Source organism: Antechinus flavipes, chromosome 1 (genome assembly GCF_016432865.1).
Source record: "Antechinus flavipes isolate AdamAnt ecotype Samford, QLD, Australia chromosome 1, AdamAnt_v2, whole genome shotgun sequence".
Lineage (NCBI taxonomy): Eukaryota > Metazoa > Chordata > Mammalia > Dasyuromorphia > Dasyuridae > Antechinus > Antechinus flavipes.
Window position 1 is genome coordinate 690,963,606 of NC_067398.1, and position 20,730 is coordinate 690,984,335.

Consider the following 20,730-nt stretch of genomic DNA (forward strand, 5'->3'; position numbering starts at 1 on the left):
TTTTCCAATATTGAACCTCGCAAAACCTTTTGTTCCAAAATTTCCCCTCCTTCCCCTATCCCCTCCCCTAGCTCAGGCCTACTTTCTTGAGTATACAAAACAATACCTGGATCTCTGAGAGACTTTATTGAAAATTAAGACCCAGTCAATGATGGAAGGGAGATTTTTGATGAAACATGTACATGTAATGGTAAGTCCTCTAAAACATGTGCCAATGAGGTAGTTTTAAGGAAGACCCAGTTGCCATGAGTTCTGTTTTCTACTAAGTGTAAGTCATTATCCTAAGAGACCATATAGCTAACTACTTCTTCTTTCTTCTTTTTTCTTCTTTCTCTCTTTCTTTCTTCTTCCTTCCTCCTCTTCCTCTTCTTCCTCCTCCTCCTTCTTCCTCTTCCTCTTCCTCTTCCTCCTTCTCTTCCTCCTCCTCCTCCTCCTCTTCTTCCTTTTCTTTCTCCTCTCCCCTGAGGCAATTGGGATTAAGTGACTTGCCCAAGATCACCCAGTTAGGAAATGTTAAGTATCTGAGGTCAGATTTGAACTCAGGTCCTCCTGACTTCAGGGATGGTGCTCCCTAACTTCTTTAAAAAATAGAAAAAAAAAACAAAACATTCCCTTTGGGGCTTTCAGTGTGCTTCCTTTTGGAAGGATTGAAATCATTTCCCAAGTCAGGCTACCATGATAAGTGAGGCTAAAGCAGAAGCAATGCATTTGGCAAATAAGCATCAGGAAACAGAGGTACAAGGGCCGGGTGGGTGGCTAATCCTTAGACTCCCAGACAGTTGGCAGGACCAAGATTAGATCTCTCAAACTAAAGCAACACCTTCCTCCCTTAGTTTGCAACCACTAGAGGGCCTACTTCATTTTCATTTGCCCAAGGCCAGCTCTGGCAAGTCCCCTTCCTTTAGCAACCTCAACCCCAAGGCTGTCACCTCCAGGCCCATGGCAGGAAAGCAGCACGCACTTCCTCAGATTATGGGTGGGGGTGGCAGAAATCGGTCTCGTTTTTGGCCTCTTCTCCAATTAGGACCAAAATAAAACAACATAACAAAACTTGAACACACCAAAAAAATAAAATAACCAAATCCCCCCAAACCCCAAACCTGGCTCATTAACCCTGGGTGAGCCTGAATAAACCACAGTGGACTTAGAAAGGGAGAGACCTGGGTCATTGTCCTCAGCTTCCCTTGTAACCTTAAGTAAATAACTTTCCTTTCCGTGCTTCAATTTTCTCTCTGTAATGGGACCCCTGCCTCCTCCTCAGAGCTTTGGGAAGATGACCAGAGGAGATGGTCAGAGCCACCATTTCTATAGTGTTTGACATCTCCTTGGGTATTCCCAACAGCCCCTGCGCTTGGGACTGATGTCCAACATTACATAACTGATCGCGGGAACCCTTGCGTGTGGGAAACGAGCCGTAGACATAGACCTGGAAAGGGCTTTAGGAGTTACCCATCCAACCCCTTCCTTTTACAAAAAAGGAAACTGAGATAGACACAGGTTAAGTGACCTGGCCAAAGTGATACAGCTTCTCTAGAAGTCTTCATGGGCAATCAGTTTACATAGCTGCCTGAATTATTAGGGACATATATTCAGAGGGGAGGCAGCTAGGGGGCAAAGCAGATAGCGGGTCCCGGTCTGTCAAACCTGAGTTTAAATTCGGCCTCAGACCCTGATTGGTTGAGTGACCCTGGGTAAGTCTCTCCCCTATTTGCCTCAGTTTCCTCATGCGTAAAATGAACTGGAGAAGGAAATAGTAAACTAGTCCCGCACCTATGCCAAGAAAACCCCAAGGGGAGCCTCGGAGACAATGGAACAAGATGTAGAAGCAGAAACCGACTCCCTCACTTTATAGATGAGACAACGGAGGCTCCCACTTGTTCTGGTCAAAGGCTGGAGGGCTAGTCTTGAAAGCCTTCATCCAGGAGGTGAGAGAAATTTAGGGGCATAACTGCATCACGGTGGGAAGGAGAAATAAGTCCGGAGAGAAGGAGCATTTTGTGAAAGCCTGGTAGTTGTTAAGTATCTGAGCTGGACTTGAACCCGGGTGTTAATATTATTTTTATTATTTCCAGACACACTGCACTCCGTAGACAAACACGTATTCAGCTCCGCGGGTGACCTCAGGGTCCTTGCTAGCTGGCAATCAATGGTCCTGTGATCCTCTTTGTCAACTGTGGAGGGCGAGGGGCCACGTGGGGGGGGACATGTCCCTCCTGCTCCCCCCTGGCCTCATGGAGAAGCCCGGGCACTCCCAGCTTCCCCGGCTGTTTCTAGCCTCGGGAGGGCCATCGGAGGGGCAGAGCGGAGCCCGGGGGGGCTGCTGGGACCCCGCCGGGCATCCCGGCGCCCCGAGGGTGCGTGAGGCGGGCGGGCTCGGCGGGAGACCCGCCCCCTGCCCGGCTCCGCCCTGCTCCGGCCAGTATGGGAATCCTGAGCCGCCCGCGTTGCGAAGTAAAAGCAGGCGAGGGGGCGGTCCCTCGGGGCAGGCGATGGCACATAAAACGGCCACGGCCCTCTGCCGCTTCTCCTTGCCCCGCAGTGTGGGGTCCGGATCCAGCTTGCCTACCCGCGGCCGTGCCCACCTTCCGCTGCTCGGCGCCCTGCTGTGCGCTGCGCCCTGAGCGAGCTCGGGGCCCCCAAGTGCCATGGCCGGGAAGCTCGGAGGGTGCAAGACCATCGTGGCCGTGGGGCTGACGGGGCTGCTCTGCACGGTCCTGGGCGGTGTTATGATCTTCGTGGTGCCCCAGCTCATCAGAAACCAGATCCTCCAGGTGGGTAGGGGCCCGGGGGCCTCTGTCTTCCTTCTTCTCGGGGCGCGGGGCACGGGGCTGTTGGCGGACCGACCCGCGGACAGACAGACCCGGGCTTAGGAGCCCGCCTTGGAGCCCTGGGGCCGATTGGCTGGGCAGGTGTGAACCTCCTGCCCCCGCCCGGCCACCCCGGCAGCCCGGCGCCCTGAAAAGGCGGACCGCGAAACGGCCGGGACGGCTGGACCGGGGCCTGGACAGCTCCGGCTTGTCAGTGAGCTGGCGGGAAGGGAGACGTGGTGACGTCCGGGACCGCTCGTGCCCGCCGGACCCGGGTGCCCGGCTCGGGGGCTCTAACTTCTGGTCTCCGGGGGCTCCGGGCACCGCGGGGCAAGGAAAGTGAACACCCGCGAGCCGGCTTCCTGACCGGGAACGCGCCGGCTGCTCACCCCACCCCACCTTTCCTTTAACCCTTTGCCGCTTGGGGCCCATTGCCTGCTATGATTAAACTAGCAGCCTGCCTTTGAATCATCAGGGTTGCAGCATCGTAGAATTAGAGCCGGAAGGGGAGCTCAGGAGTCCTCCCCCTCTCCCCCATTCTGCAGATGAGGAAATCGAGGTTCCAGACGGATAAAGGAACTTACCAGGGACACAACTAAACCCCGATCAATATCCCTGGTGCAGCTTTGGGAGCCTGGGAGTATCTGAGCAAGGGGCTGTCCCTGATAAAGAGAGGAGGGAGATGAGAGGAGTTAGGAGTCCTGTGTAAAGCTGAGGCATCCCCTGGGGAAGGGGCTTTAGGGACCAGCCGGGTGGGCCTTTGCTCTCTTTGGGGGAGTGAAGTAAGCCCAGACTACAGGTGGCGTGGGCATTGTTGGGCAGGGTCTAGGATGCTTGGAGCCTGCGTCTTTGGAGGATCCTGGGGCAGATGCACCTTAACAGCATCTTCAGGCTCTGAGAGCAATCCCAGGGCAGATGCCCCTTAATCTTCAGGCTCCGGGAGGAATCCTGGGGCAGATGCACCTTAACAGCATCTTTGGGCTCTGTGAGGGAACCTGGGGCGGATGCACCCTTGCAAGGATGTCAGGACTTGGGCCAAAGTTTCCTCCCTGGCATGTTGGCTTCTGAATCTGCTGCTTTGGTTTGTCTTGGTATCGCATAGTTGGCATCTCATTAATAAGTCCCAGTATTGCAGCGCTGGCTGTCTTTCCCCTCCCTTTTATATGTCGTTTCCACCAGCTCATTTGAGCCCCAGAAGAATCCTTTACAAGCTCCTTCCTCCCTAACTTAGAGCCTGATACCTAGAAAGTGCTGAGTAAATGTCACTTGGATGGGGCAAGCTAAACGGCCCTTTGTAAAAAGTTCCTCAGTCCCTGAACCTTTCCATAATTGCGCCCAGACATTTTGAAGTCGCTCTTCTGGGGCTAGAAAGACCAAAGCAAGTTCACAGATGAGTAAATATAATATGAAATTTTAGTGAGGGAGAATCTTAATACCTGAGAGGTTGATAGGGGGCCTTAATCTCCTCTGAGAGGAGGCTTGTGGGAAAATCCTATTCTAAAAGGTAAAGATATGGGGAGGTAAAGATATGGCCTGTTCAAACTAGATCTAATGCAAAGGGAGTAAGATTTCAAGGTAAGCCTCCCTCTCCAGAGTTGTTGAGACCAGTGAGTCCTATATCTCCAGTGAGAAGCTTTTATCACCTCACAGATATCAACATTTTATGTCTTTCCTCAATTCAGATCTCTTTGAAACACCAAGATGAAAAGCACCTTGGGGAGATAATCACAGAATAGATCTTTCTCTCTCTCTCTATGTGGATTGGGGAGTTTGGCAGCCTGCAGCAGCCAAATAGATGAGAACTTCAGCATGTCACAGCATTCCCGTAGGCGATCAGAGCATGTTGAGTTGGTGGTGACATCTCTGAAGCCTGAATTGTGCAGATGATAAATCCTCAGTGCAGATGTGATTTTACTGGTGGTCAGAAAGCCCCAAAGTAGCAGTGCCAGGATCAGAAGCCAGTCCAGAGCATCTTTGCTGCCCATTGGAGAACCTCAAAGGTCATCCTTCTCTTCCCCATTCTTCAGATGAGGAAATTGAGGCCCAAAAAAAGCTCCAGGCAATTCTATGATTTTGAATTATAGAGGCGCTGTTGAAATCACAGGTTGTGTCACTGATAAAAAACTAAGATGCTAACTAACAAAAAACAATAACAAACTTCCCAGACTGCAGAGTCTGACACTTTGTAATTGAATAATAACAATAGTAATTTACACAACAGTTGGCAGAATGTCTTAATTATGAAACTTGAGATACAGAGAATGATATACCTGGGATCAAACAAAAGGCAGGATTTGAATCCAAGTCTTCCGTTGTACATAAAGCCAAATAAGATCCTTCACCTCAACTTTGTCATCTGTAAAATGAGGGGGAGTTGGAGTTAGAGGATCAGTATGTTGCCTTTCAACTTTAAATGTTGCTCTTCACTTGTTTTTTAGTCATGTCTGACTCTTTGGGAGTTTTCTTGGCAAAAATAAAGGAGTGGTTTTCTTCTTGAGCTCATTTTACGGAGGGGGAAACTGAGGAAAACAGGGTGAAGTGACTAGCCCAAGGTTCCACAGCTAGTAAGTGCCTGAGGCCAAATCTGAACTCAGGAAGATGCATCTTCTTGACTTCAGGTCAGACACTCTCTTCACTGTACCATGTAGCAGTCCTTCATCTTTAACATGAGATCTCCCCCTTCTTTCTCTTCACTCCTATTCATTCTACAAATAGAAACCTAATTAACCATTCAGCAATTATTACTGACTTGTTAGCAGAGGGAAAACATTTCTGAATACGTGCATACAATAGGCATTTGATAAATATTTATTAAATATAATTGAGCCTGGAATTTTTCCTCTCTGGCTGATTCAATTTAATGGTATAGCAGACTTCTTTGTTATAACTTAATAATAATAATAAAGAATAAAGAAATATATTTTATTAATACCTTTTAAAAACCATACACAATATATGTCTCTCCCCCGAAGGGGCCCTTCTGTAACAAAGAAAAACAAATAAGCAAAAAATACCTGAGAAGGAGATTCCATCTTAACCTGTCTCTGATAGTCTGCTCCAGAAGTTCTCCACTCTCCCCCTTCTCCCTTCCCTCCTTTTTTATTCTGAGGAAGGCAGAATGTTTATTTGTCTTCTCTCTGGGACAATTATTAGCTTTTCAGTTTATTGTTTACTTCAAGTAAAGAGTTCTGCTTACTTTAAGTGACTCTTCTTTATTTACATGACTGTAGTCATTGTGTATGTTGCTTTTCCAGTTTCAATTAAATCAATCATGATTATTGAATCAACAAAATTTATTAAATATTATACAATCTCACTAACTTATTTATTGAAATTATATAATAATATGTAATAAATTTTATTGTGTCAGGTGGGGCAGCTAGGTAACCCAATGAATAGATGGATAGAGCTGGAGTCAGGAGGAATCACTCTAAATGCTGTTATGGAATCCAATAGGACTGAAAAATGGCTAAACCCACATGCCAGACACTGTGCTAATCTCCAGGGATACAAAAAAAGACAATTTCTGCTCTCAATGAGCTCACAGTCTGATGGGGAACACAACATTCAGACAGATATGTAGACTCTGCCTTAGCACATGCAGATCTTCATAATTTTCACTTTTCAACTGCTTAAGGATATTTCATTACATTCATATTCTATGGTTTTCAAAGTCATTTCCCAGTCTGTGGTCACCAGCTTTATTTCCATTTGCTACCAGAGAGTATGGCCATGAATAGTATTATCTTTTTTCTTTGACTTCCTTGAGGTATATGTGTGTCTGATTTTGATTTTGATTTCTTTTAAAAAATATTTTTAAATTAAGGGATAAAAGAAGCCTTCCCATAACATAGTAGGATAAAAAAGGTGATCTCACATGAAACTACAAATCTACTATGTACAACTTGCTTTATGAGGCCTTCTGAAAGAGCCCACTTAGTAGTGTTCACCTCGTAGATACAGGATTCGGACTGTAATTCTGAACTGGGCACTTCCTACCTCTTTGACCTCGGATCAATCACATAGGATTTTTCCACAATTTTTTCTATTTTTCTATTTGAGGTCTGTTTCCTCAACTGTAATAACGGAGTGTTTGCCCTGATTGACCCTGAAATTCCTTTTCATTGCTGCTTGTATGACGACCATTTTTCCTCCCCCATTGTCAATGAGCTACGTTTGGAAATGGAGAAGACCTTGGTGATGGGGAAAGACTCGAATGTAGCCAAGGCCTTTGGGTTAGGAGGCTTGCCTGTGCGTCAATCACGCCACAGAATATCTCCTTGACTTTTGTTTTGTTATTTTTTTTTCAGATTTCTTCTGTTAAGTTTTGTAATCTAAATGATTGAGAGTCCAATGAGTGATGACTCTGTGTTCCTGGTTTTTTATTTTTGTGGTTGCTTCATGTTTTCTTTTGAAATTCCGGGGCAAGATAGTGGTGGTGGAGGGGGAGAGAAGAGGAACATCACTGTGGCAAGTTTTTTTTTTCCTCCTCCCATCCAAGTGACCCGGTAATGATACTAAGCTGGGGCTTCACAAGAAATTGTTTATTTCTGCAGAAATTCATAAATCTTCTCGTTAGCCTAGTCTTGTCAATAATGCCGGCTCTAAGCAGGTAATGATGTCAGCCTAACCAAATTGGAATCAAAGAATCCCATTTTGGGGGTGTGAGAGCTGGGAAGTCATTCAGTGAGAAAATAGATTTTGACTGGATTTTGAAAATTATAAAGTGCCATTACACAGATGAAGTGGCAATTGGATTTTATTTTTGGTCATCAGACAAGGATTCAGATTTAGAATGTCAAAATTTATAGCTAGATTAAAACTGTTCTCTCCCCGCCTACTGTAGAAATAAAACAAAGGAAGGCCCTTTTCCTATAAAACGATCTGGGATATGTCCACCAAGATCATGAGTAGTCAGATGTGGCTAATGACAACCTGTGTTAAGTGCTTTATAATATAATCTCATTTGGTCCTCAACATAATGAGGTGGATACTGTTATTATCCCTACTTTACAGTTGAGGAAACAGACAGATAGAGGTTTAATGACTTGCTCAGTGCCTGAGACTGAATTTGAACGAATTTGAACACAGGGCTTCTGATTTCAGGCCCTGCATTCTATCTACCACTTAATTGAGGAGGGGATCGCACAGGACTAAAATAAAAAAATTTTATATTTTTCTTTTGTGGTTCGCCATGAGTAAAGACTTCATTGCTAGCTGACCAGTAGTCCTCATTAGGTGGGGATTTGGAAAAATCTCACAGGATGGGAAGGTGTGGAAGGGTCTGTACTGTATTGTTGTTCAGATTCCAAGTTGATTTTACTGCAGGTGGAATCATTGGCTATTTAAACATTTTTTTTGGGAAGCTTGACTCTATTTCTTCTTTTTAAAATAATAGCTTTTTATTTTCAAAATGCTTCCAAAGATAATTTTCAACTTTCACCCTTGCAAAATCCTGTTAAACATTTTTTTTTAATGGATAGAAAGTACCCCTACTGGCAATCAAATTCAAGATGACATAAAATACCACTTATGTACTAGATACTTGGCGGGGTAATATGGCATTTAAAGATGAAAGAAAAAGCATTTCTCAGCCCCTCAAAAGCCTCACATTCTTCTGGGATGTAAGCTTTAGTAAGAGGGTTACAAGGTTTCATAATGTAACCTGGTCTAATGAATCCATTAGGGCTGATGTTCTTAATCTGTTTTTTATTTTTGGGGGGAGTCTATGAACTTGTATGAGAAAAAACCCAACTTTATCTTCATTAACTTCTAACTGAAATTTTTCATTTCCTTCAGATATGAGTATAGTCAAAAAATGTTATCCAAAGAGAGGAGTTTGGAGGCTCCACCCCACAGCCAAAGCAGTCCATGGTAGGAAAAGCCTGTGGACCCCAGATTGGGGTCTGAGAGGGTGAATTGGGATATAGGGGTCCGAGAATCTCAAGGGAAGGTAATGGTGGAAGCGTTTTCTGTGAAGGTGTTAACCAATTGGAGCAAAATTACACTCAGGAACACAAAATAACCTTCATATAGCTCTTTTAAAGTTTGCAAAGAGCTTCATCTGTGATAATCTCATTGCCATAAGAAGCTCGTCTTTATTTGTATTACTAAAATGCCCAGTATGATCCCTGGCCAGTTGTAGATACTTAATAAATGCAGGATGTCCCAAAAGTCTTAGTGAAATTGAAAGCTATTAAAGTTTCAAGTTGTACTTGTTGATTGGTTGATCTCATCGAGGAAGTGGGTGCCCTTATTATTTCCATTTCTGGATGAGGAAATTGAGGTTGAGACCAGTTAAGGGACTTACCCAGGGTCATATAGCTAAACTGTGTCTGAGGTGGAATCTGAATTCGGGTTTTCCCAAGTTCAAGTTGATCTCTGTTCAGTCTTTTCATATCCTTGTTGACTTGTTGCTTTTGTGGTTGGTCATTATTTTTGTGGTTGTCCAGTTATTTTTCCACCGTGTCTGACGCTTCATGACTCCATTTGGAGTTCTCTTGGCAAAGAAACTGGAGTAGATTGCCATTTACTCAGGAACTTCTAGTCAAATCTCCCATACTATAGCTGAAAGAACTGAAACCCGGTTTCTTCCCCATTCAGTGTGGCTTCGTGAGCATGTTTCCCTTATCAGAATGCAGGATTGTTTTGACTTTAGCCCAGTCCCCAATTTATAATTCCTTAATTCATAAGGATTATTTACATATATAAATAAATAATAAATAATTTATAATACATAAATATGTGCTGACTGATTGATTAGGTGACTGATTCAAGGTCACACAGTGAGTCAGAATTGGAAAGGTGGGATTTGAACTCAAATCTTAGTTGACTCCTATTATATTTACTATACCAGACTGCGTAGTCGTGTTTCTTAGGAAAGGGCTCTCTTTTCTCCCTTGCTTCCGTGCTTTAAAAATTTTCTCTCACAGTTGACTTTTTCCTGTAACAGAAATTGGAGGGGAAGTGAGAAAAGCTTTGAGGAAGCTTCTAAGGATATGGTTTCTATCTATTTATTTGTCTTTGGGCCTCCCCTCCCATCTGGCCCAAGCAGGGACTTCGGCAGCATTCCCTGCTGTTGTTGTTCTTTTGGCCCCATCAATTCTGCTGTCTCAGTGACTCCCCAACAGCTTTTATTTCCCATTTTTCCACTTAAGCTTATATTCCTTCCCTTAAGAAGGCAAGAGCTTTCAGTCATTCTTGTTTGTTCATCTTTTTTCACTTCTAACTGATATCTATAAATGCACAATTAATTTTTTCTCATTGTTTGAGGTACCTTTTGGGAGCTTAGAGCAAGAACTGGGAGGGACCGAGGGGCCTATTTAGCCCAAACTCGTTTTTACAAATGAGGAAACTGAATTATCTCTTCAAAACCTAGGGTTGGACTTGATTTTTCTCTGCGTTTTTAAAAGCATTTTTGATAAATTGTCTGATTTTTCATGATTCTACTTGAGGTTTATTTGTTTTTTTTTTACAAAGATACTGGAGTGTTTGGCCATTTTCTTTTCTGTCTCATTTGACAGATGAGATAACTGAGGTAAACAGGGTAAAGTGACTTGCCCAGGGTCACGTAGCTAGTATATATCTGAGGCTAGATTTGAACTCATGAAGATAAGTCTTCTTGATTCCTGATTCTAAGCCCACTGCTCTTTCCATTGTACCACCTAGTAGAAGGGTTATAATAATTTCACTGATAGAAGGATCTCAGAAAATCTACCAATGTAAGTAGATACTTGGTTCCCAACTTAAAGAGTTGGCTAGGGTTTTGAGAGGATTCAATGTCCTGTCCAGGGTTATACAGCCACCATAAGTCAGAAGCAAAAGACTATGACTCTGGTCTTCCTGAATCTGAAGCTAGTCCACCCTGCCTGTGATGATGATGATGATGATGAAAGACTCATAGATCTAGAACCTGAAGGGACCTTTGCCTCGGAGGCCACATTGTCCAGTGGCTTCATTTTACCAGGGAGGGTAATAAAGTGACTTGGGTGGGGCCATTCAGGTACATCCATGATTGACCACTCCAAAATTGGAGTGAAACAACACAGATTTAGCACCAGCTAAAGGCTAGTTTTTAAGGTTAATTCTAAGAAGGGTGTTATTTATTTATCCAGAGCCTTCCAACCCTGTAGGGAGTGGTCACCAAATTTGTATATCCACTAGTGATTAGCAGTAATAAGTTCTTCAATGAATTGGACTCTTAAGAGGAAAACTCTTAACCTTGGCTCACTCGACCATCCCACATTCATAATGTTTCTTAAGACTTGGTCTTTTGAACATCTAAGGATTTTCCAATGCTTGTCAAAGCGTGCTTTCTTATTCTTTCTTTAATATTTCTGTCCTTAATAAGTTTGTGAGTTGTTTTTTGTTTTTGTTACTCTGTATGGGTATCTCCACCGAGAATGCAGCTCTTTATACATTTATGTGCCTTAGTAGATGGTTTTAGTTATATAGTGTTTCATGGTACATATATTTATAGTATTTAATGGTTGCAAAACCCAGTGAGAGAGGCAGATAGTTGGTGTAAAGGATAGAGCACCAGTCTGGAAGTCAAGTGGACCTGAGATCAAATCTGGTCTCAGACACTTAACACTTCCCAGCTGTGTGACCATGGGCAAGTAACTTAACCCAATTGCCTCAGGAAAAAAGAAAGAAAGAAAAGAAAAGAAAAGAAAGAAAGAAGAAAGAAAGAAAGAAGAAAGAAAGAAGAAAGAAAGAAGGAAGGAAGGAAGGAAGGAAGGAAGGAAGGAAGGAAGGAAGGAAGGAAGGAAGGAAGGAAGGAAGGAAGGAAGGAAGGAAGAAAGAAAGAAAGGGGAAAAACACTCAATGAGATAATGTGGGAAATACTTGATAAAAGATTGGAAATCTCCAGAGTGCCTTTTAATCCGGATTAAAAGGCACTCTGGAGATTTCCTAATCTGATTTTTTTCAAACACTTCTCACAAAAGTGAGAACAAAACCCTGAGGGAAGTTAAAGAGCTCGTCCAAATAATGAGGAACAAATGCCAAATCTCAGAGGTGTGAAGTCTGCTTTTTTTTTTTTTTTTTTTTTTTGTATCCCCAGCACTTCTCACAACAGCAGGCTTTTAATAAATGTTTATTGAATGAGAAGATAGATGATTATAAATCTTAGTCTTTGGTCTTCCAGCCATTGTGTTTTCTAATTTGTGATTCTTAGAGGTTCTTTTAAAATTTTTTATAGAACTGCTAGTATCATTATGTGATCTAGTCCTCACAACAGCTCTGAAAGTAGATTAGTAGATTAGTTAAATTGATAGCATATTAATTATATTAATTGATTACACATAGCATCCCATAATAAGATAATACATCATAGGGATTGAAACTTAGAAGTTGGGATCCCCAGAAGGCAAGGCTACCTATTTCAATGCTGGTTTCTAGGTATAGATAAATCTAAAGAGTTGTGGTTTTGATAATGCTACTTGTGAGTCCCCACTAGTATACCAGTCAATCAGTAGACTCCATTAACTCCACCAATGTGAGTCAGTAGTGAGACTGAGAACACTGTTCCTCGGAGCAAAGGCATTGGACTAAATGGACATTGTAGGAACAGTAGATAGAGTAGATACAGTGCTTAAATTGGAATCAGAAAGACCTGGGATGAAATCTGACCTCAAACACTTGATAGCTGTGTGACTTTAAATATTTCAGTTTGCCTCAGTTTCCTCACTTGGAAAAATAGGAATATTAATAGCACTTACATTCCAGAACTATTGGGATAAAATGAAATAATATTTGTAAAGCAGTTTCCAAACCACAAACTATTATATAAATGCTAGCTATTATTATTATATTTTTAGAAAAAGAATTAGCCGAAGAAAGTAAAGAAAGCAAAAACCAGGGGCCACTCTCTTGTGCATACAAAAGTTTCCTGTGGATTGGGCTCACATAGTAAATAGGTGGTGAAAGATACAGGGAGTGAACACGGAGGATCCTTTTCCTCTTTGTGGAATCATTACCCAGCTTCCTTTTTTTTTTTTTTTTTTTTTTTTTTTTTTTTTTTTTTTTGCTCCTGATAGATGGGCAGGTCCTACAATCCATACTTCTGGTGGATTTTAAGGGATCTCAATTTCTGATATTCATTATCTTCCCATGGATGATATCTCTCTACTTTCCATTCCAGTTAAGATTACTCTGGCCACTGTTTATTTCCAAACCTTCCCCACCCGACAACCCATTCAGCTCTGATGTGACCTTTGATTCTTCCCAACTCAAAAGGTCATTGGACTCTTCCCTCTCTGAATTCCAATTTGCGTTAGCAATCTGAGAAAGAAGAAACAAAAAAAAGCAAAAATAGCTGCCTTGGGCTTCTAACCTCCTTTTGCCCCTTCTCTACTTGACCCTTAGGAGTGGCTCCCAGCAGTCCTGACTCACTTGACATTGCAAAGAAAAGAACATGAAAAAGGGGTGTTCTCTTTGGATATCCATTCAGCTCCTGCTTTAGTAACCCCTGAATTGTCAGTTTTTCCAGCTCCAGGCCACTGGGGAAAAAATATCCTCAGATAGGACAGACCACTCTGTCACAAATGGTTAGAAATGAGCTCCCCCAAATTCCATGAGTAGACTGAAAGGAAAGGGGGCATTCTAATGCCTTCTCCCCTTGGAGAACTTGCTTGGGACAGCTATTTCTCCCATCTGGGTCTTCATCCCCTTCTGGAAAATGAAGGGATAACTGTGGTACAGCGAAGGAGCCTGTTTTGGTGTTAGAAAGCCCACATTCCAATCCTGTTTCTTCATTTGACTACTAATCCTTTTTCTAGACTTCAAATTCCTTGTCTACATGATGAAGACGTTGACTTAAACCAGAGATCTGAAAAATATGGCCCGTGGGCCAATTCCAGCTGGCCTCCCATGAGCTGAGAATGGGGTTTACCATTCTTTGGGGAATTTATCATAAAGTACATAATCAGGTACTTCTAAATACCATTCTTAACTCAGGGTCGTACAAAAATGGGCAGTAGACCGAATCTGGCCTAAAGGTCATGATGTGCCGACCTCCGATTTAGATGATTTTCATGATTTGTCCCAGCTTTTACCATATGTGGTTAAGCAGGAAAAGAGCTGTTGGAGGAACCTAATTTGTCCTTTACTCTCAAAAGCAAAGAGAGACTCTCGTCCTTTTTTTTCCTTGTACTTACCTATACTTCTAGGGAAGCTGATTTCTATGAACTTTGCCAACAATCTCGTGAAACCTATGAACCCTTTCTCAAAATCATGTTTTCAAATACATGAAATAATTAGATCCCAAAGGAAGTCAACTTTACATAAAAACAGTAATCAAAGTATTTAAAAAGAATTTGTGGACCCCAAGTCCCCCATAAGCTAGACTCCGGGTCATGATAGAATGCAATCTCCTCAGCTACCAATTCTCCCAGTCTATCTCGTCATCCTTATTATATATTCTTTCCTTTTACATTCTGAGCATCTTCCAAAAAGCCCTAGAAACTGCTCTAGGAAGTTGAAATTCATTTCTCGCTGCTGTTTGTGAACTTGTGGCTGGAAAAGCCTTCCTTAACTTTGCTTTCCTTCACTGTCTGTTTCTTCCTCCCCCTTTCCTATTAGTCTTCCCACTTAGCATTTGCAGATGATTTTTATTTACTTATGTAACTCAGGTTTTAAGTCTGGTACATTTGTGGGGGAGAGAATTCGTTCCTATCACCTGCAGATATAGGATTGGGAAACTCTTTCTCCTTTAAATAAAGCTTCATGAACTTTAAATAAATCATTCCCTTAGGCCATCAATATTTAGGACACATACAATTCTAGCCTACTCCCCCTTTCCCTGCCATGAAAGCAGCATATCCAGCCTTGTGGCCCCTTTCATGTCTCCTCCAGACAAGAATTAAAATCTCCCTTGGAAAGAGATGGACAAAGCTCCCAAGTTGTCTGTTCATGGCATCCTGGGAGCTGCTTTTAGGTAACCCATGTGGATGTACACAGAAGCTATAGCAGTGACTCTTACCTGCATGCTTGCAGTATTCCCCAACAGACTTTTTAAGACAGGGACTAGTTTTGTTTGTTTAAGCTGGGGTAAATAGACTTGGCCCTTGACCTACAGAGCTCAGAATGAGGTTTTTTATGTTTAAAAAATGGTGGTATATGGGCCATAGTTTGCTGATTTTACGCTTTGTATCTTTACCATTTAGCCCAGTACTCTGCATGTGATAAACATATAAAAAATCTTGGTTGTTTTGAATTGAATTCACAGAAAACAAAGTAAGAGGGAAGATGGTACAGAGAAATCCTATGCTTGTCTTGTGATCTCTCCTTCCCATTTCCAGTTTTTTTGGACCAGGGGATATTTAAATTGTAGGCTTTTAAACAGAACTCCTCCTTTCTTCCTCCTCCCCACCCTCCCATTCTTTGATGGTGAGCCAGCTCACTGCTTTCTTGGACTTCCTGGATTGCACCTTCTTTGATAGGTCACTGTCATGGCGGTCCAGTGGGATGCTATAAGAGTCAGGTTGATGATGGTTGGATCTTCTGGTCCCAAGTGTCCGATCATCCGACATTCTCGGGCTCCTCCCTTGGTTGAGTGAAACTTTCTGGAGTGTAATTAAGGTCATTTCTTGTGATTTGTTTTCCTTCTTCCTCCTAAGTTATCTAACTTCCCATTCCTCCCACTTCAGGACCTCACATTTATTCCTCCCTGGCTAGCAAGCCAAACCTTGGCTACTGTTGAATAACTTGAATTTATTTTTAGTCTAGTTTATTTTGGTTCTGTTTCCTCCCCCCTCTTCCCCCATGAGTCTTTGGTTGTTTTGTGTCCTATTTATACACATGTGGGTCTATGTGTATTCACCTTTTTATAGACTAGGGTGGAAACCCATAGAATCTCAAAGGAGCTTTTCTGTTTATTCCTTTATGAGGGAGGAGATCCATATGCCCCCCCCATCTTAATTAATGTATTAACCTAAGAGTTTAATGAAGTTAGAAGAGTGTAAACAAGAGGTTTTTGTCATCAGCTCTTAACATTTTTGGCAGGTGCAGTGGATAGAGCATCAGCCCTGAAGTCAGGAGGAGAAATCTGACCTCAGACACTTCCTGGCTGTGTGACCCTGGACAAGTCACTTAACCCCAATTGCTTCAGCAAAGCAAAGCAAAACAAAACAAAACAAAACAAACCTTTTTTGGCAGTCTGGAAAAAAAAACAACTATGGATCCTATCCCAGAATATGGCTTTTAAATACATAAAATAAAATATATAGGTTTATAGAAAAAAATTAATCATATTGTAATATACATCAAAATTTAAAAGTTATCACAACTTAAAAACAAATTCATGGACCTCAGGTTAAAAACTTCAGATCTATACCTGAGGTTAGATGTGATTAGAGCAATAAAATAATTGAAGGAGGAAATAGCAAACCATTCCAGTATTATTTGTCAGGAAAACCCAAAATGGGATCATAAAGAATAAGACAAGACTGAATAACAACAAAATAATAAGCTTCTTGATTCTAAGCTTAGTGTTCTGTTCTCTTGTTAATAGCATTAAGTGACTTGCCCAAGGTCATACAGTATCTGAGGTTGAATTTGAACTCAGGTCCCCCTGACTGAAGCTGACACTCCTACTTACTATACCACTTAGTTGCCCCTCAATGCTCTATGTGCCAATTAATTGCCTTATGAGATCAACAAGTTGATATCCATCCTCTGCTCGGAGAGTACTAATGATAGGGAGCTCATCGCAATCCAATATTTAAAAAAAAAAAGCAAATTTTAAAAAACTTTATCAACAAGATGAGTTTGGACCTGGATTACATTCTCAAATAACCCTATGACCCCAGCAACAACTGAAAATACTTAAACCATCAAGCTGTATTTCTCAAACGTGTCTTCTCTTAAAAGACAGTGATACATTTCACTTAAACAGTTTTATTGAGTTACTATAGCAATCACAGAATCTCAGTCTAAAGGAATAGGTGGTCCTCTTGTTGTTCAGTTATTGTTAATTGTGTCTGACTCTTCATGACCCCATTTGGGATTTTCTTGGCAAAATACAATAATTTTTTTTCCTTCTATTTCCTTCTCCAGCTCATTTTACAGATGAGGAAATTGAGGCAAGCAGGCTTACGTGACTTTCAAAGCCAACACACAGGTAGAAAGTGTCTGAAGCTGGATTTGAACTCATAAAGATTAGATCCATTACTCTTTCAACTTCACTGCCCCAGGTGGTCATTAAATTTTTTTTTCTTCTTCCAAAGCCCTCTCTGGATGATGGGGCTAATCTTATTATAGAAGAAAGTTTCTTCAACTAAACAGGGGAAAGGAAGCTTCTTCTGGGTCTGATCATCCATCAAGAACCAATCGATCTCGGGCTGACCCGAGTCTAAGTTGTCTCATAGAGGAGATCCATTAGATCTCAAGATCTTCTGCAGAGACAGAATTATCCTAGAAATGATTCATTTCTCCAAAAGTTTCAGACTTGCTTTTTCTCATGAGGAAAGGGTTCAGGAGAGGTCTTTCAGGATTAAAACATTGGGTAGCATCTCAACCCTGAAGGTTCCATCCTTGCCCCGATGGACTTGGACCACCAAGCTCTCTTGCCTTTAGTGCCTGTAGGAGATCCCAGCTATCACAAAAGTTCCTTCTGATGGTTTGCCCAGCTACCCTGCCAGAGCTAGTCAAGTGCGTTGGCCGTAGGTGGCTGTGTGGGGCAGGAATGATGGGAGATGTTGCAAGATGGACAAACATATGGAGGCAGGAAGGGCCTAAGGGTGAAGCTTTCCCATGATGGTACCTTGAAGGCCTAAGGCCCTGGGGCATGCGGGCATGTGGTTTGGGTAAGTTTTCCCCAGGGGACTCAGAGAAGGCTAAAGACATCCTGATGGCTCCAAGCTCCAGTTATTTCTGAATAACTCTATGTTATGTATACATACATTTCTATATATGTGTATATATTGACTATGTAAAATAACTCTGTATGGAAAACTTTTATCTGTTTCTTTCAATCAAGCCAAATCTACCTCTGAGTCTTTTGCCCGTTGTTATTAATTCTGCTTTCTGAAACTAGGCAGAATAGACTGTCCATAAAAAACTTTTAAGAGCCTATGCTCTGTTCCAGGCACTGGGCTTAGTGCTGAGGAACAGTAAAAGACAGATCCTCTTAGGGACCATTTTATCCTGTTTATAACTTGTTTAGACAGGAAGCTCCTTGAGGGCAGGGAGTATCTTTTTCCTTATTTATTAATTTACTCATTCATTCATCCATTTATTTATTTACTTATTCATCCATTCATTTATCTATTTATTTATTTAACCTTTTAATAAATATTTGTGTTTGTTTGTTTTTTCTAAAATTCAGATAAGGGGCAGCTAGGTGATAGAACAGTGGATAGAGCACCAGCGCTGAAGTCAGGAGGACCTGAGTTCAAATCTGACCTCAGACACTTAACTGACCCTGGGCAAGTCACTTAACCCCAATTGCCTCAGCAAAAAGGGGAAATAAAAAAAGACAATTAAGATTCAGGTAAATTTGATCTCTAGAATTGTCCCAATCCATTTATAAAGGAAGAACATCCAAAAAGGAAGCTGTGTTTAATTTGTTATGAGGCCCTTTTGCTGATCACCTTTTTCTTTTGTAACTAACTACCTGTTTAATAACATGCTGGATTATTTTGCCAAGTCAAGCTTCCTGGTCTGGAGTTTGCAGACTTTTTAAAATTTTATTTTAAATGGCGACATTTACCCTTCTTTAGTTTTAGGCAACATTCCCTCTCCTCTTGTGCAATCTAAACAAAGATGAGTGGGGGTAGCTTCAGAGCTCTAACCACTGATTTGATCAGTGCCTTGGGGTAGCTCTTCATCTTGTTGTCCCAGGGTTTTGAACTCTAGGGCAACTGGGAGCTTTTTGCAATGTGCTGTCTTTGGCTTTCAGTTTCTGATTTGCATTTCTCTTCTCTCTCTTTTTTCAGTCCAAAGGTTATTCTCCTATCATCCATGATTATCATCCTATCTACCCTAGGCTCTGCTAGGTCCTGCCTGGATTCCCTCCACCCTCATCCTGGGATGCTTAGTGCTAGTCACCAGCCTTTGCTCATTTTGCAGTCTATCTAGTACTTAGTCCATTTGATAACCATTTTTACAGGGCTAATTATTACTATTATTTTTTAACTCTCTCTCCATCTTTTCTGTTGTTGCTGCGTGATTTCAGTTGGGTCAAACAGAGCTTCCAGACTAGTTTGTCATTTTCTTCTTTTTTTACAGATAAGGAAAGTGAGCCAGTAAGTGTCTGAGGCTGGATTTGAACTCACAAAGATGAGTTTTTTTTTTTTTTTTTCCTTCTGAGGCAATTAGTTTAAGTGACTTGCCTAGGGTCACACAGAAAATGAATCTCTTGACTCTATCCACCAGACCACACCTCCTAGCTGCCCCTGAAATCTAGGAGTACATATCAGGCTGTTATACTTTTCTCCTTCATAAACTCCAGAATGATGTGGTCACTTCCCTTCCCTCTACCCCCTCCTTAACTTCCCATCTTTCTTGCTCAAACAACTACTTCCTGCTTATAGATAAAGCCAGTCCCCACATTAGCACTTATCCTCAAATATCCTGGAAGATGACGAGGTCATTAGGGCAAGCCAAGGAATCATCCATTACTGTTTTGGGATGAGTAATCTCCAGTAATTCTAAACTCTTGGAGTTCCCCATCCCTATGGCAAAATGGATCTGTGACCCGTTCCCTGAGCTCATCAGCAGTTTTTTCCCTCCTCTCTCCAAGTCTTCTCTAGTTTCCTCCATTGATAAAAATTGCTTCTATTTTCGTCCTTCTGTTGATCTTCACCCATATTTTCTCCACTCAACTCCCTCTGGGCCCATTCTTAAATTTCTTTTTCACATTAGAATGTGAGAAATTCCCATGTGTTAGTATTCTCAGAAGGGGTAAACTCCCCATATAAACATTCCCATCCTTCTTTATATGCAGCCATGTTTGTTGTTTCTATGAATAGTAATGTTCCGTTATGTTCATATACTACAATTTGGTTAGCTCAGAGTTGCTAAAACTGGTGGGACCCACGAACTTATTCTTTAAAAATTGATTATAATAATAGACATTTTAAATATAATATCTATATCTTATCTATATATTATATATAATACTTGTGTATTATATATAATAATGTCGATTATTATAATAGACATTCTATAATATTACGATATATATCATAATATGTATTACATTGTAATATTATATAATATATAATTGGGTATTTTATTTATTGATATTATTGGTTATTTTATTTTAAATGATTATGAGAAAGGATTCATAGGTTTTTAACAGGTTGCCAAAGGGGACTTGCTTTAGCTTTTCTCCAACCAATGAACATTTAATGTTATAATATATAATATAACAATATAATACATTATATATAATATAAAAATTTTAGTCCATATGAACCTTTAGTATGTATTTTTAAAATATACTTTTTATTCCTTATACTGGTTTCTTTTAATTAAGGGCAACTAGATGACAAGATGGATAGAACAGCTGGGCCTGAAGTGGGAAAGATCTGAGTTAAAATTTGACTTCAGGCATTTTACTAGTTGTGTGATCCTGGGCAATAACCTCTATTTTCCTCAGTTTCCTCATCTATAAAGTGGAGATAATAAAAGCACCTCCCTCCCAGGGCTATTTTAAGGATCAAATGAAGCAATAATAGCCCTGTGTAGCACATATAAGTGCCATATAGATATTAGCTATTATTATTAAACTCACATTCTGTGGCTCTATAAAATAATCCTTTGGTCATTTGTTCTGTATGTTGCCAAAGAGGTGAGTTAATTTAGATAATATTGCCATTTTATTCTATTAGCTTGGACTACTTATAAACAATGAATAATCTCTCTAATAATTAGATTTGTATTTATTTGTATGAAGAATATTGCAGTTGTGTGCCTG

The 20,730-nt window shown here is 41.3% G+C and overlaps 1 protein-coding gene across 3 annotated transcripts in view; it reads left to right on the top strand.

Moving 5' to 3' along the window:
• The first annotated feature begins 2,481 nt into the window (after positions 1–2,481).
• The window catches only part of SCARB1 (scavenger receptor class B member 1), a 99,128-nt gene continuing 80,879 nt past the window's right edge, over positions 2,482–20,730 (top strand). The window contains exon 1 of one of the 3 annotated variants that reach the window (XM_051972626.1): positions 2,482–2,771. In XM_051972626.1, the coding sequence (XP_051828586.1) occupies positions 2,646–2,771 (126 nt within the window). In that variant the 5' untranslated portion in view covers positions 2,482–2,645. The remainder of the gene's footprint in view (positions 2,772–20,730) is intronic. The other 2 variants (XM_051972627.1, XM_051972625.1) reach the window with 2 other exon arrangements.